This window comes from Lagopus leucura, unplaced genomic scaffold, assembly GCF_019238085.1.
Source record: "Lagopus leucura isolate 7727_CA_CO unplaced genomic scaffold, USGS_WTPT01 Super-Scaffold_100004, whole genome shotgun sequence".
NCBI lineage: Eukaryota > Metazoa > Chordata > Aves > Galliformes > Phasianidae > Lagopus > Lagopus leucura.
The window spans coordinates 1947417-1962795 of NW_024962264.1; the positions used below are offsets into that span (position 1 = coordinate 1947417).

The following is a 15379-nucleotide window of genomic DNA, read 5'->3' on the forward strand; positions in this document are numbered from 1 at the left end:
TATTTTAGAACTGGCTCAGGAAAAAGTAACTTTTCGTCTGAGCTGAACTCCCTCAAACGATAGATTTTGAATTTCAAGACCAGTGCTATTGCCAGTCATTTCTTAAACAGTTTGGAGAACCTCATCTCAACAGTAGTAAACAGGTCACAAACGTACCGTATAAACCCTAAAGAATTACAGAGCGTTTTAGAGTTCTGGCATTTGGTGTTCCACTGAATGGCTGCACAGAATAGTTGTTCATGCAGCGCATTCATCTGGGGTTTGACAAAGCAACTCACGTAAAATATGGACTGTTCCACACTTCACACAAGACTTGGCCCAAACCAAACATTTTTCAAATGTTGTCAAAAAAAAAAAAAAAGAAAAAAAAAAAAAAAAAAAGCCATAGGGAGGGAAAAAAAATGCTGTTTTCTTTCTTGCAATGAACTTACACATTCTAGACAGCCATAATGGTTCCAGTACAAAATAATCGGTCTTCATTTTTCTTTATTCCTCCCTTCTCTTTTATGACTGCTCAAAAATACACAGCTGTCTCTCGACTTGCTTGGAACCACTGGTGGACTTGCACTTCATAGTGAACTGTTCCCTCATTTCTTGCAGCATAGGAAGCTCTGCTCGTGCCTTCTCTCTGCAAATATAGACTGCAGAGGTCGTCCTTTGTAAACGCTTTGTCACGTGGCAAAAGCATTTTAAAAATACTAAAGAGTGGAATCAGATTTTATCTATCCACCCTTTAGCATCAGAAACAGAGAAGTACAGACGGAAAAAAAAAATTGATGCCTTAAATGTCAGCTTACAAGAGGATTAGAATTGATGGCTTTTAACTATGCATTCAGAGAAGCAGTTAGTTGCCCAGACTTTTCTATGGTTCTAATTACGGATTAGAAGTTCCATGTTTTGAGACTGTATTCCTGGCTGCAAAGTATTGGTTTGCTGTGACTATTCTCTGAGGATAAACTCAGTTTTAATACGTGTTTAAAAACCTCTGTTTCACAACCCTCAATGAAAGATTCCTCTTATATCTCACCTCCTCTGTGTACATGCTATTACTAGGAGTTCCACCAGCTCCCCAGTTGCTGGGTCCAGTTTTGCAAATTAAAGAGTGAAATCCTTTTTAAAATTAAAACAAAACAAAACAAAAACCCAAAAAAAAGCCAACAACACAGAAATGGTGGTAGGGGAAACCCCATTACAGCTCTAACTGCACGACAGGAGGTCTATAATCACTGCTGGACAAAGGAGCTGTTTTCCTCATTGCATTGATTGTAGATTCTGTATTTCGGGTTTGTAATCCAGTCCTAAAACTGAATTGCTGCTCAGTATTTAAAACAAGCAGAGCAATCTTTCAGCAGATTTAGACTCTCTTCGTTTTGTCCAAAATGAATTATGCAGCTTCTGATAATCAGCTTAATGATCTGACTGGTCAAAATTGCTAATGCTTCATAAGACACCAGGTGCTCTCAAGGAAGTTAATGAAAAAAGTGCCTTCTCTGGGTGGGAAAACGGACATTCTTGCAGGGCATAATATGGTTAACATGTATTTTCAAATCAAGCCTTTTTTTTTCTCTCTTTATAAAGCAGTTCCTGAAGACAGAGATTTCTTTTTGCTTTATTTTTTTTTCAATTTATGCATAACAAATGAATAGAAGATTAAAGATAGTTTGCCTGAAGTTCCTACTCATTCAGAATACCTGTTAATTAGAACACAGCTTTTCAGCTTGAGCATCTCTCAGAAGAGCTCCATCTGCTGACACTGTGGGCTCACTTAAGGAGATGCTTACAAGGTAATTTCCCTGCATAGCTGAGGAAAATGCATTGTAATGTGACACGAGGAATAAGAGACAATTTCAGAATGGGAGAATTTACAAAAAATTAAACACGTTTCACTTCTCCCTGCCCATTTTTTGAGACAACAGTTCTTGCTTGAACATTAAAAAAAAAACGTCCATGAGGAATGGTATTTAACTAGTACAACTGGACTGTTGCCATGCAGAATGGAGGAAGCCAGTGTTAATGTATTAAACAAATGCAACTAGGAGTGTAATAATAAAATCAGCAGAGCCATCCTTGGGGCTCTCATGTAAGTATTTTTTGACAGCAGGCATCATTACAAAATAATGTTTCTGATTACTACTGATGCTTCAGCTCACCAGATAGCGAGTGCCATCCTAAGGAGCACTGCTGCTGCAGGTGCAAATTTATTCAAATGAGATGCTTTAAACTAGAAACGTTTGGACATCATCAGAGCTGAAGAGAGGTCAGACTCAAACTAGCAAGACAAAAAGCAGACTGCAGCTGTCAAAGGTTCTTTTTATTCCCCCTTCTCTTCTCCCCCCTTCTCTTCTCCCCCCTTTTCCTTCCCTTGCACAGAGACTGTTGAATTGCTTAAGGCATCAGAAGATACTCCTTCTGTGCACCTACAAACTTAGTACACAGAAGTAATTGGGCAGGTATATTCAAACAAGCTCATTTACTGTTCTATGAAATCTTCTAGAACCTCATTGAAATTAAAAAAAAAAAAAAGCAAAAAATAGATGCTACTGAATTTGGTGAAGGTATTATTCTGATGTGTGTGCTGTTTGTTTTTTCTGTTAGAAGACAACAATGGATGGTCTCTGCAGTTCGACAAACATTACGCAAAGAGGAAATACAACAAAGTGAAATCCCTGTACGCGTTTCAGACCAGGACATCGGAGTGCTGTAAGTTGTTATTATTGACAACTCCTGGAAATAAATATTTAGCAAATGGGCTTATCAGAAATAGAAATGTAGCACAGTTTCATTTGTAGTGAAATAAAATTAATGTCTCAGACTAACAAATGTATGTAAGCTAATTTCAGTTGCAATAGGGTGACTGGTTTTCTGTTAGAGTGCCAAACGTTTGCCAGTTAGGAGGGCAATGTAAATGTTTCATTGAATACATGAATACAGCTGAAAAGATCATGAAATGCATATTTTTCAGAGTGAAATGAAGACAACATTCCTTCAAATTCACTTTATCACTCAACAAATATTTATTGAACCCTACTCTCTGTTACACCTACAGTCATTTGTCCATTCATACAGAAGTGGTCTAGTTTGAGCACTGAGATTAATCACAGAGATGGAACTTTGCTCGTTCTGATAGATGTAAAAGAATCAAATGATCTAAAAAGTCAGAAAAATTTGAAAAAATATAGCATGCCATCTTGTATCAAGCCTAAAGCTCTATTGTAAAAGCTCTTTCTGTGTGGCTGGGAGTTGAAGTATTTTTTTAATGTCCCTTTACATTTTTTATTAGGGTATTCCGAGGTCTATATAAATGATGTAAAAAAGGAGTATTCCTTCATTTAAACTCCATTTGACACAGGCCGTTAGATCCATCTTTGAGCTTCACTGTTCTTTTACACTGTATTTCTTTCCTCCGCATCCCATCGCAACGCAAACCCAATCTTCCACCACGTTCATGCCTTCCTGCAGTGGCTGGTGCTGTACCAGCAGAATGTACGTGCCAAGGGCTGGAGGTCTCCTGCGATGCTGCCCAACTGCGTGCCATCCCTTTGGTCCCTTCAAACATCACCATGATGTGAGTAGAGCATGATAGGGGTCTTGTGCTATGCTCAGGCTTGACAATCAGTTCTACAGCCATTTCAGAACTACGGCTGTGTGATTAGAACCAGTTGGCTCAGCTGGTGTTTTTGAAAGCATAGGGACTCTCTGTTAACAAGTCCACTAAGGTTTGAAGTACAGATTTTCACTGCATACCACAGGAGAAAAGGAACTGAAAAACTTTAAAGTGGTCATTCCGTATTTGTAACAGTGACTTGTGCTAGCAAAAAAATAATAATAATCAGAAAATCTAAAGAAATTTAAAAAATAAATGTTTCGTTTAGGACTTTTTCACTGTTTCATTGTTATACGATCCTGGCAATATTCCCCCTCTATATTCTTGCCAATAACCTTGATTCTAGTAAAACTACCTACTTGAGCAAATAGCTCTCATTCAGTGCCTCTGAACAGGCTGTTATTTAGCAGGATTTAATCTGAGGTGAGTCATCATACAGATAAATAGGTGTAATACTCACTTCTGGAGGAGTGGCTGGTATTGCTCTTTGTTTGCCAGCACTTCTATGAGAGGCCACTTTCTGTATGGTGAAGAGCCGTATCAAATGTCCCAAGGATCTGTCCTGAAAGATCAAAGGTACAGACCTCTGTTGAGTTTCTGTTTGCATCTGGATGGGATTCTTGTTGGTTCCCATTCAGTAGTTCAAATTCAGGTTAGTGCAGAATGTCATATGTATTTAATATGTATTTAAACCAGCTGCTGGCTCAGAGACAGCAGAGGCTTCAAAAATAAAGGTGCAGCTATGACTTGAGAAAAAAGCAGTGAGTCAGGGAAGCTGACTAGGCTTCAACCATGTCCTAAATGGTTTTTGTTCTAGTCAGAACACCTGAGTCAGTGCCCAGTGCAGACAGGGACGTAGGGAAACACAAATAGGGAAATAAGCTGTATATGCATTTGAAGTTTGAAATAAATCTGTGTTTTTACTTTATACTCAAATATTTTCACTTCTTGGATTTAACTAGTACTTTGTCTTCTTCCTCAAGAACATTGAAGAGTATTCTTAGATGATAAAGCATTGGGCAGTATGTGTATTATATGTATTAGCATATTAGTATATTAGTATATTAGCAGTATGAAAGATGCTCTTATAGAGTAAAAAATCATTGCAGCACTGTTAGAAGCTGGTGAGGGCTGCTAGTCTCAGTGAGCCCAACCCATTGCAATTGTTGGCTGCCAGGAGACAAAAGCAAAAAATAGATATTTGCTGCCTGCATCACCAACCCCTAGGCCAGCAAAATGGCAGACAGCAGAGCTGCAGAATCCTATCCCATAAGCAAGCAACAGCAACACCACTTTTTTAGGCCCAAGGCAAAGCTATGCATTGGTGTCTCCACAGTCTTCACCTGGTGTTTGTCTTCCTTTCACTCTTTCAATTCCCAGTGAACAGAGCTTTTATTTTTCTCATGTCAGCTATCTGACACGAGGGCTGAATGAACAGCAAGTTTCCAAAGGAAGCTTCTTGTCTCAAAGATGAAGAGTGTGTGTTTTTTTCTCAGGCTGAAAACTACTTTCCATCCTGACTGGGAGCCTGCCAGCTCTTTGGAGTGCCCTGTGACACAACCATGTAGTGATAGAGACCCTTTTGCAGGTCTACAGATTATATTTGTGGTCTTACACTGTTAAAATTAGTTCATGGTGTTTTAATCACGTTTTTTTAATCGTCTGGACAGGGAGGATTGAAAGGATACTGTCTGTATGAAAAGTGGAAAATGGGAATAGCAGCTGCTTACAACATTACAATGAGTAAAATAATTTCTCCTTTCATGCCTTTTTACAGTCTCCATTAACTCAAACTCACTTCTGGCATAAACACTTTACTTGAATTGGTTGATGCAAATGGATTTGATTCTGTTTAACTTCAAAAAGAGAGTATGACAGTAAAGAGCACAGCTACATCTTTCAGTTAATATGCTGTGCAGAGGCAGTCCAAAACATATAACCTGACTCTACTGGAAAAAGCCAATTATTATAGAAATTTGTCAAATCATTTGATTTACTGTGAAAATGCATCAGAATCTGTGAAATGGTTACAAATGTGTGAAATAGGATAAGTTCATCCTCGATACACCTACAGAGTAGATTTTCTGTGTGCATTCATTCCTACAGGTCTCTTCAGAAGAATCTGCTAAGAAAACTTTATGCTGACGTTTTCAGAAAATACCAAGACCTTAAAAACCTGTAAGGAACCGTTTAAACTTAAAGTATCCATTAAGATCTTTAAATATTCATTCTTTCTCTCACTCTCTCTGACACACTGTACAAGCCTTAATGTGACAGGCCTCAGTTTACATTCAAAATTCTGTTTTGTCTTACACTCCAGTACTTCACTAATCATGAAACCTGTTTGCTTCAAATAATGCGATTGGCATCTTTTTTTTTTTTTTCCCAAAGCTATGATTTCTGTGTATTTAACTGTTCTTATATTGATTGCTTTGTACCAGCAAAATGTTAAAACCTCATCGTGTCTGAATGAAGTTAGATTTGTGATGAATAGCAATATACCTGGTGTAGGGAACCTGCTTTGGCAAGGGGGGTTGGACATGATGATCTCTGGAGGTCCCTTCCAACCCCTACAATTCTGTGATTCTGTAATATGCCAAAGGAAGTGGAAGCATGAATCGTTTACTCAGCAAAATCAAAGCTTGAAGCCTTTCCACTGGAATGGGAAGCTTACTCACATGGCATTAGCTTTTACCTCTGAATGTGCCTGCTACCAATCTGCTGGTGTTGCAGAATCATAGAATGATTTGGTTTGGAAGGGACTTTTAAGATCATCTAGTTGCAATCCCCTGCTATAGGCTCAACTAGTCAAATTATCATAGCAGTATAACAGGAGGTGTGTTTATGATGTGCAATGCATGTGTTGTTCAAAAATCGTAGCTTTTAATGAGTTTGATTGATATAGAATTAGTTCCATTAAGGATTACATGCAAAATTCCAAAACCAAACGTTCCTAGGAAATATACTGGATGTCAGCTCTTATGGCAAGTGTTCTGTACTGCAGCACCATCTTGTGTCCACAATGTTAATTAAGTACCATTGCCTTAAGGACTTTAAAGATGTGTTTTCATTAAGAGTACAGACATACCTCCCTGAAGAAGGTATGTGTTGCTGACATGAACTTCGCACATCTCTGAGTGCATGTGTTTAGAAAGCTCTTGAGCTGTGAACATCATGGACCTGTTGTGTAAAAGCTGGTGTTTTTGTCTCCACAGCAGGAATCTCAGGGCTGATCTATCAGGAGATGGAGCATAACCATTTCCTTGTTCATTGTAGGCAAACCAAATGTCCCGTTAAACACATTCTATGTTTCCCCCACGATTTTTTATTTATTTTAAAACACCTTTGCAGTCCCTGCAACTCCAGTTCTGAAATGATAATTGTCAAATATAGGATGTCAGAAAGCTTGACGGCCTCTTTTCCAGGTTAGCTGATAAACTGTAATTCTTTACTTACGCTTCCTTTGACTTTGCATGCAACAGGGAATCGATTGTTGTTGGTTTTGTTCTATCTTCCTAGATATCTCCAGGACAATAAAATCAGAGCCGTGTCCAAACATGCTTTCAAAGGTTTATACAACTTGACAAAACTGTAAGTATTGCTTTAAGAATATTTAAGAGAAACTGGAACAGCTCTGAGAATTGCTGTGGATATCACTCTCTTATTTGTTTGAACATTAGGAGATTATATAATGGTCCAAATCTTTATCTCCGTGGTATGAAGGAGAAAACAAAGATTGAGAGCTATCTGTGCTCTGTCAGGACAATATTCTGACAATACAAGTGGGCTCCATAAATCACTCCTATTGCCCAAATATGCAGAATAGAAGGAGACAATATGATAGTCAGAAAGAATGGAAAAGGGAGTAAAACACAAGCAAGATCTTGTACTGAATTAGAACTCTTTAACATGCTATTCTGGTTCATTGAAGTAAACCCGAGCAGCCAGTATCAGTAATGAAAAGAACACTTTTGTTTTCCCATAATTTTGCAGTATCTTTTTGTAAGGGAGTCCAGACTTGTAAGGAAAGAGCTGAGTGAAAGAGAAGATGGGTAAATTCCATCACTCGGTTCAGTCTTTTGTCTCTGCTGTGTTTGTGATGGGATTTTATTTTATTTTTTTTTTTAATATTGTACACCTTACATTTCCTTCACAAGTGTGAAGTTATCTGTTATTGCAGCTGCCTTTATTACTCTCCCAGATCTCTTATAGTGCTGCTTTTGTTTCCCCACGTTTCTTTTTCCACTGTTTGGGCATCTCCATTTATGACTAATATCCTTAGCAAAGACTGAGTGTGACCACAGAAAATTCATGGAACTAATTACTCCACATAATGAAACTGGAATGGGGCTCCAAAGTAGCATGGTGAAAGGGCTCAGCGTGCTGTGTTTTCTTATCTGTAAGGCAAAATATTTCACATAATTGTTCAGAAAGTCCTCACTCACTCTGGTGAGTTCCTCTCCTGCTATCTATCTATTTGAGTTGCTCTGGCATTTCAATGAAAGACTCATGCTTAAACATCTCCTGATGCCAAAGAAAGCTGGTTTTCCAGGGGACACAGAGGCTGGAATCACATACCAGTGTGTGTTTCCTTGTAAGTGGGTTATCTTTCAAAAGTAAAAAAAAGAAATTTCCCACAGTCAAAAATAGTAATGATAAGAAATTGCATCAATTATCAAGGAAAAATCTTAAAACACTCTTTCATGCATCTGATGCATCTCATTTGTTTGTCTTTTATTGATCTTGATTCAGATACCTGAGTAACAACAAGATAACCAACTTGAAGCCTCACGTCTTTGAAGATCTCCATAAACTTGAATGGCTGTATGTAACTTTCTCATTGATGTGTTTGTCTTCTCAAGGAGTAATTAAAGCAAGTTAAAGGAAATATTTGGACTGTTTAAACTGTTGTGCATAGCACTGCTTTTGTACCAGATAATATTTAAGGAACTCATGCTGCACTTTGTGGGGGAAAAAATGGAAAGCAATTACTTCCTCTAAGTTAAAAATATTTCTAAAAAATATTACATTATTCTGAAAGAAAATGAATATGTATACCCTGACCTGCTATGCAGGAGTGTGCCAATACCATTTAAGTAGTTTGAGTGAGTATTTGAAGAATGCGACTTCAAATTTTGTTGTCTTTTTTCATCTGTTTAACTTAAGACTGTAGACAGCTCTCAGTCTGACATGTGTTTTGCTATAGGATAATTGAAAACAATAGGATAAATCGGATCTCTCCATCGACATTTTATGGACTCAAATCACTTATTCTCCTGTAAGTATGGAATAAGAATCAAAAGTGTTACTTAAAAAGATCATATAGAATAAATACATACATCTGTTTATAATGGCTGTGATTGCTCATCACGCCATATTGTCTGCTGTTGCAGAAGAGCTTCTATTTCAGAAGCATCTCCACGCCTGTGGAGCCCATATTTTCACACATAGACAAACTGCCCAACTGTGGTTATGAACTATCACAATCAATGGGAATGGAACTGCTTTTCCTGAAGCCACAACAGAGGTTAAAGAGGATGTGTGAGACCTTCTACTTTGCAAAGTGAATGTACAACAAAATCCCTGGGCGAGCACTAAACTCGCTCATAAGAAAGTCTGCAATATTTTCCTTAGAGAGGACAAAAATATGCCAGCTACAGCAGTGGGTGCCAGTTACCCACTGGGAGGTTATGGGGAGCCACCACTGCCCCATGGCTCCTGCTCTTACTTCCCTTTCCAAGTCTCTGCCCATGAGCTGCCCCTGGTCTCCAGCAGCCCAGAGAGAAGCCTCCCTCCATCTCCCCTTTCCCATGTCACTAAGAGAAATTACATGTTATGACAGCATAGTCAAAATACTCACAATGACTTGCTTTGTTTAATTTTAAAAGCTATGAAATAAATATTTTTCCTTTACCCGGTAACTGACGCGATAAGGAAAAAAGCAGTGCTTCACAGAGTTGTATAGAATTTTAAGAAAATAATAGTATCCCTAAAGCTGTGAGAAATGAACGAAGCTTTGAGTGCTTTCTGCCTTTTTTTCAAAAGCACAAGAGCTTTTTTTTCCACAATGTCATTTTTTGCAAATGTAGCCAGCTATACTGTTTGTTGTTGTTGTTTCCAGTGAGATGATGAATAATTCTCTTGCTCATTTGCCTGACAAACCTCTGTGCCAATATATGCCGAGACTGAACTGGCTGTAAGTATACCTTATTTTCCACTAGAAAATATTTTCTTTTCTTTGTGTCACAGAATCACAGAATGGCCAGGGTTGGAAGGGACCTGAAGGATCATGAATCTCCAACCCCCCTGCCACAGGCAGGGCCACCAACCTCCCCATTTAACACCAGCCCAGGCTGCCCAGGGCCCCATCCAACCTGGCCTTGAACACCTCCAGGGATGGACGGGGCATCACAGCCTCTCTGGGCAGCTGTTCCAGCACCTCACCACTCTCTCTCTAAAGAATTTCCCCCTGACATCCGGTGTATTGCACTTCTGTAGCACTTTTTATAATGGACAGTGGAATGATCTTACAGAATGCCTGCTGGTTCACAGCAGGGTTGATGACCTGAAGTCGTTAGTCTGGTGTGCAGAGAAATTAGATGTCTGGTTTCTGTTCTCTTTCTTGCAGTCATAATGTTCTAGTAGTAGCTTTCTTTAATTACATTAGAATAACAGCCTGATTGCAATAAATTTATTTGCATGTTTTGTTTTTATATCCTAGAGACTTAGAAGGCAACCATATTCATCACTTAAGAAACGTCACTTTCATCTCCTGCAGCAGTTTAACTGTATTGTAAGTAATAGGGATATACTGGCTAGAGAGAATGAGCTGAAATTTTCCTTAATGTTGTGGTTATTTACATGTAAGGAAACTTAATTATAAATCAGCACCATACAGAATAACCACTGTTTAAATTTGGATCAAAATTCAGCCTTCAGGTGCCCAGCTAAATTTCGCTGAAGCGATTATGACCAATATTTAGAAGTTCTCAATCTGACATTTTACTTGGAAAAGAAGGAAAAAAAATAAAATACAGACCAAAAAGCAGCAAAAACACAAACCACGTTTGGCTCATTTCTTCATTTCAAAAAGTTCAACAGCCTGGTTGGTTGGCCCAACAATTTGAGAATTGTAGAATTCTCTTCAAAGTTTCTTCTGTAATGTCACGATGTCTTCAGAAATCCTGTCAGCCATTTGATAGATTAGGAGCCTGCCTGTTCACTTCCAATTTTTAATTCTTCCATGGTACTCCTATTCTTGGTTTTCTCTTTGTTCATTAAATCATTGATTGTTCATTAAATCATTGATCGTTCATTAAATCATTGATCGTTCAATCAAGGATCAAGTGCAGTAGCAGATGATATATGGGTGAAGGTGTTGCACAGCCATGAGCCTATGTCCTGAAGGCTGTTAGGTCCCAAGCCTTCTAGCCTAGTTTATCTTTCTCCTGCTCTCAGAAGATGTATTTTGATCTCCTATGGGTAAAGGAATGTTTGGGGTGACTGAAGAGCACTAGAATGGCAGCCTCGCTAAATGAGCTTGCCAGAAAGAACAGCCTGAACATTCAAACCTCTCCCAGCAATTAGTTTTATTCCTGAAATAATCTTGAAATCTCAAAGCAATCAGTAGTTAATTGTGTCTTTCTGTTATTCTGCAATACTTTTGTATTTTAGTTGTTGGTAGGTACCAATACAACTGAAGAGCACACAGTACATTCGCATACATGCAACACAAGTTATTTGTGCAGTTGGGTATCTGATGAGCTTGTTAATTGAATATGTGAGGCTGATTTCTGAAGATCCAGATAAGAAAGAATCTTAGAAGTTCTGAAAAGTTTTCTTCAAAGCCAAGCAGTCCTTGAGCAGCAGAAGTATATGCTTGTTTTCTCCTTCCAGGGTGATGAGGCAAAATAAAATCAGATCTCTGAATGAAAACAGCTTTTCTTCTCTCCAAATGCTAGACGAACTGTGAGTCCATTTCTTCTCTTTCTTGTATGACAAGCCACAGACTTTCATAGTTTATTTTCCATATATTATACCATAAATTAAAGGTATTTTACTCTTTTTGATGCAAATAAAATAATAACAAATTATGATCTAATGATGTCTCCAAAATAACTAGACCAAGAGAAATCTGGTGTATCTAGCTTTCCATGTTATTTTAACAGCATTCTTTTATAGTCCAAGTGTTGTAAAATCTATCTAGTATGAAATATTTGTCAAATAGAATGAAACTGTGTGTCTTGAAATTACAAAACTCTTCAGCAGAATTGTTGAACCTACTGAGAACTTACTACGTCTCACCTATGGCTGTTTCTGCAGGGACTTGGCTAGCAATGAGATTGAATCACTTCCTGCATATGTGTTTAAGGATCTAAAGGAGCTTTCACAACTGTAAGGATTCATTTATTATTATTATTATTATTATTAGACTGTACATTACTCATATGATATGCTTTCATTCATGAATGCCAGGAAAAAAAGAGCATCTCTGTATAAGCTTTGCCTAAAAAACACTTGACACAAAAGCAATTTCACATGTCATTTACCTTTAATTTTATGTTTGTCATTTTGCCCTGAATAATTTTGTAAAATATGTCATTTCCATATCCAAAAAGAGAGCAAATTCAAATTCTATTTTTTTCCAGATCTTACTAGTGTATGCAAAATGACCTGTGCTAGCTATATTAGGAGAACTTTATCGTTTTGATGGGAGTTTTTAATATGATGTTATGATTTGGCTCTAAAAATTAAAAGGGTAAGAACTTGATAGCATCGTTAGCAAGTGCTTTCCTCTTGTAAAAGAGATCCAAAGAAGTGTAAGGCATTATGAAACAAACAAACAAAAAAGGCATTCTTTCTTTTCCATAACGTGCATGGAAAAATTCTCAAGTGCTGAAAAGTCCCAGTCTTTCTTACATAATCTGCAAGATTATGTCAGAAAACTGAAGATCTCTCCACAGGGCTCAGGCCAGCACATTTAATCCCGCATTGATTTTAAACTAGGAAGACAGTACGGAGAGGCAGCAAGACTCCCCACTGCACTCAATAGCTGTGTAAACCCAATGTACCTTTTGAGAAAGCATTGATTATTTTTTTTTCTTTCTTTTTTTGTTCATTGCCATGAGCAAGTTTTACTGGAGGTTAACCCACCTGTGCAAAGTCCCTGTTCTTACCCTTGCCAGACACAGATCTCTGTTTCTAGCCAGGACCCAGCATGTGCAATACCTTATTTTTCTGCTTTTCCAGCACTCTTGGGATCAGTCACAACTCTTGGGATAATCAAGTGTAGCCAGCTGCAGATACTGAGCTTTCATGTTAAATTTACCTTATCTAAACAAAAACATAAGGAAGAGTTATAGGGAGAAGAAATTAGAACTATCTCTATCTGTTTTCACAGAAATCATTAGAAGTGATGGGTTTTATCAAGTACCAAACTAAACTTTGTTTCTAAATGTGTGCAGTTCAGCTACATTCTTTTACTTACTCAAAACCTTCAAGCGTCAGGTTGGGGGATGCAGATGTGCACGTGAATGTATGTGGCAGTAGCATAGTATGAAGCATCTGGCTACTCTTTCCATTGGGAGGGTATTTACCAAGCTGAATAACGCTACAGAAATGATGTTACTTATATTCACAACTGCCAAGAGAGCAGGTCCTTCCTGGAGGGCTGAAAAGTAGTTTTACTTTATCTTTGAAGAGGCTGTAAAGAAGATGTATGATGTTACTTTAATTCTCTGTTGTATTTACAGGAACCTTTCTTACAATCCAATCAAGAAAATACAAATGGACCAGTTTGATTTTCTAACCAAACTCAAATCCCTGTAAGTATCAAGTTTTTCTATTCAAACACTTAGCTATGTTTTCTTTGTGATAAAGCACATCTTCAGAAGTTCATAATACAAAACGTGTTTTTAAAAGAAATTTCCTTTGAACCAGACTGTAGCTATTCAAAAATTTCAGCCTGGAAAGTAACTACTAGCAATATTCCAATGTACCTTCATTTAAATACAAGGTTCTTACTGGATATTTCTCAAATGAAAAGAAATCGTGAGTTCCACTTCACAAAGAATGTTGTCTTTTCAAGTGTTAAAAAGCAAGTTTAATGGAACCCAGCTTTGATCTTGAACAACTTGTCCATAGGGTTAAGAGTCACGTGAAGCTCAGTAGGGGCTATTGAATGCCATGGGTAGACAACATTAGAATCAGTAAAGGCAGGAATTGAAAAGGAAATTGATGTACGTACAGGTTTGACTGGAGAACTGTTTCACCTCTTACAGAATCCACTACTAACACCATTAAAAAAACAAAACAAAAAAACCCACAAAGCAATCATGGTTCGGCCGTCTTGTCAGAGGGGGTGGGATTTTACAAATCTTTTTTAGGGAGTTGAGAGGAAAATTTTGTATCTTGGCTAACACAGCAGCTCTAACACGAATTCTGCCAGCTTGGAAAGACTGTGTGATGTAGGGAGTAGGTCTGTACAAGTTACAGCAACAACAAGTATCTGAGCACAGAAAAGAATTATAAGCTACCTCTTTCTTTTTTTTCAAGTTACAGCATGTCCTTCATTCATTATTTAACACTCAAAGAACTCGTGCAACTCAGTGCTCAAGACCTTCCATGTTTCAAGTTAGGAAAGCTGATGAACCTTGAGACAGATCTACATGAAAGAGTATGTCTCAGCCCTCAGTCTGTAGAATATCCATTTCCTCTTTCCCAGCTTAAAATAGTAGGTATAGCTAGGGAAATCAAGCCCAGGATTAATTTCAGGGCTTAACTAAAATTTACAGGTTTCTATATTTGGGGAGTTATTCTTGTCTCATAGCAGAATTTCCCAAAACTAAAAACCATTAAGATTGGTACTTTTACCCTCTTTTGCCTAAATATACCCAGGACTCACAAGTATTTTGCACTCAGGGCATTTAAAAGTGGATTCATACAAGGTTCCACGCAAGGAAAACCAAAGGTTTTCACAAGTTACTCATCTAATTATTTTAGACTAGAATACAGAAACTGAAGTTCTGAAAGAGCAACCTGCACAGTTACACTGTATTGGTCTACTACTGTAGGAGTATTAAAATATATCTTAAAAAATCAAATAAGAAATCCTATGTATTTGTCACCAGAAGTCCAACGTTTTCCCTAATATGCAGAATTCTGTGTACCAGCTTCCTGCTGCTCTTGACACAATAAAATCCTGCATTCCTGCTGTGATGTGTTTGCCTAGTAAAGCAATATTTGGGATGGAAGGCAGAAATTTAAAATATCACTGCTGGAACAAGTTATGATTTTTCCAGGGATGGTGAAAGAGAGTTGGTAGAGCAACACTTGAGAATGGCAATCATGGATGGCACTGCTGAGAGCACCAAAACTGCCTTGTTTGAGATACTGGAAAAATAGCAAGTTTAGTAAAATTAAGTGTGATTCATTTTGTTCCACTTTAGCTTTTATTTAGGGTTTCTATTCAAGTTCCAGAAGAATGATGGAGTAGACACAATTAAGTTCATCTCTAATTTCATAACATGAACGCACAGTTTCATCATATGAATACAGTATAAATGCTCACCCAATTTGTCTTTCTGCCACTGAGTTTCTACTGCATTTCATTGAGAATATATTGTTTACAGCAGCTTGGAGGGCATTGAAATTGCAAACATCCAGAGAAGAATGTTCATTCCACTTAGAAACCTTTCCCACATGTAAGTAGATCATCATTGCAGCTTGTTTTCTTTGGTTGTAATTTCACAGTTTGCAGATTACTGAATAAGAAAA

At 37.8% G+C, this 15379-nt stretch overlaps 1 protein-coding gene across 6 annotated transcripts in view; it reads left to right on the plus strand.

The window, feature by feature from the left end:
• Positions 1-15379, plus strand: part of RXFP1 (relaxin family peptide receptor 1) — a 45864-nt gene that overhangs the window by 25654 nt on the left and 4831 nt on the right. For 4 of the 6 annotated variants that reach the window (XM_042870836.1, XM_042870835.1, XM_042870833.1 and 1 more), the window contains exons 3-14: positions 2596-2700; positions 3460-3565; positions 5711-5782; positions 7124-7195; positions 8357-8428; positions 8811-8882; positions 9726-9800; positions 10326-10397; positions 11501-11572; positions 11927-11998; positions 13357-13428; positions 15235-15306. In XM_042870836.1, the coding sequence (XP_042726770.1) occupies positions 2596-2700; positions 3460-3565; positions 5711-5782; positions 7124-7195; positions 8357-8428; positions 8811-8882; positions 9726-9800; positions 10326-10397; positions 11501-11572; positions 11927-11998; positions 13357-13428; positions 15235-15306 (934 nt within the window). The remainder of the gene's footprint in view (positions 1-2595; positions 2701-3459; positions 3566-5710; positions 5783-7123; positions 7196-8356; positions 8429-8810; positions 8883-9725; positions 9801-10325; positions 10398-11500; positions 11573-11926; positions 11999-13356; positions 13429-15234; positions 15307-15379) is intronic. The other 2 variants (XM_042870832.1, XM_042870834.1) reach the window with 2 other exon arrangements.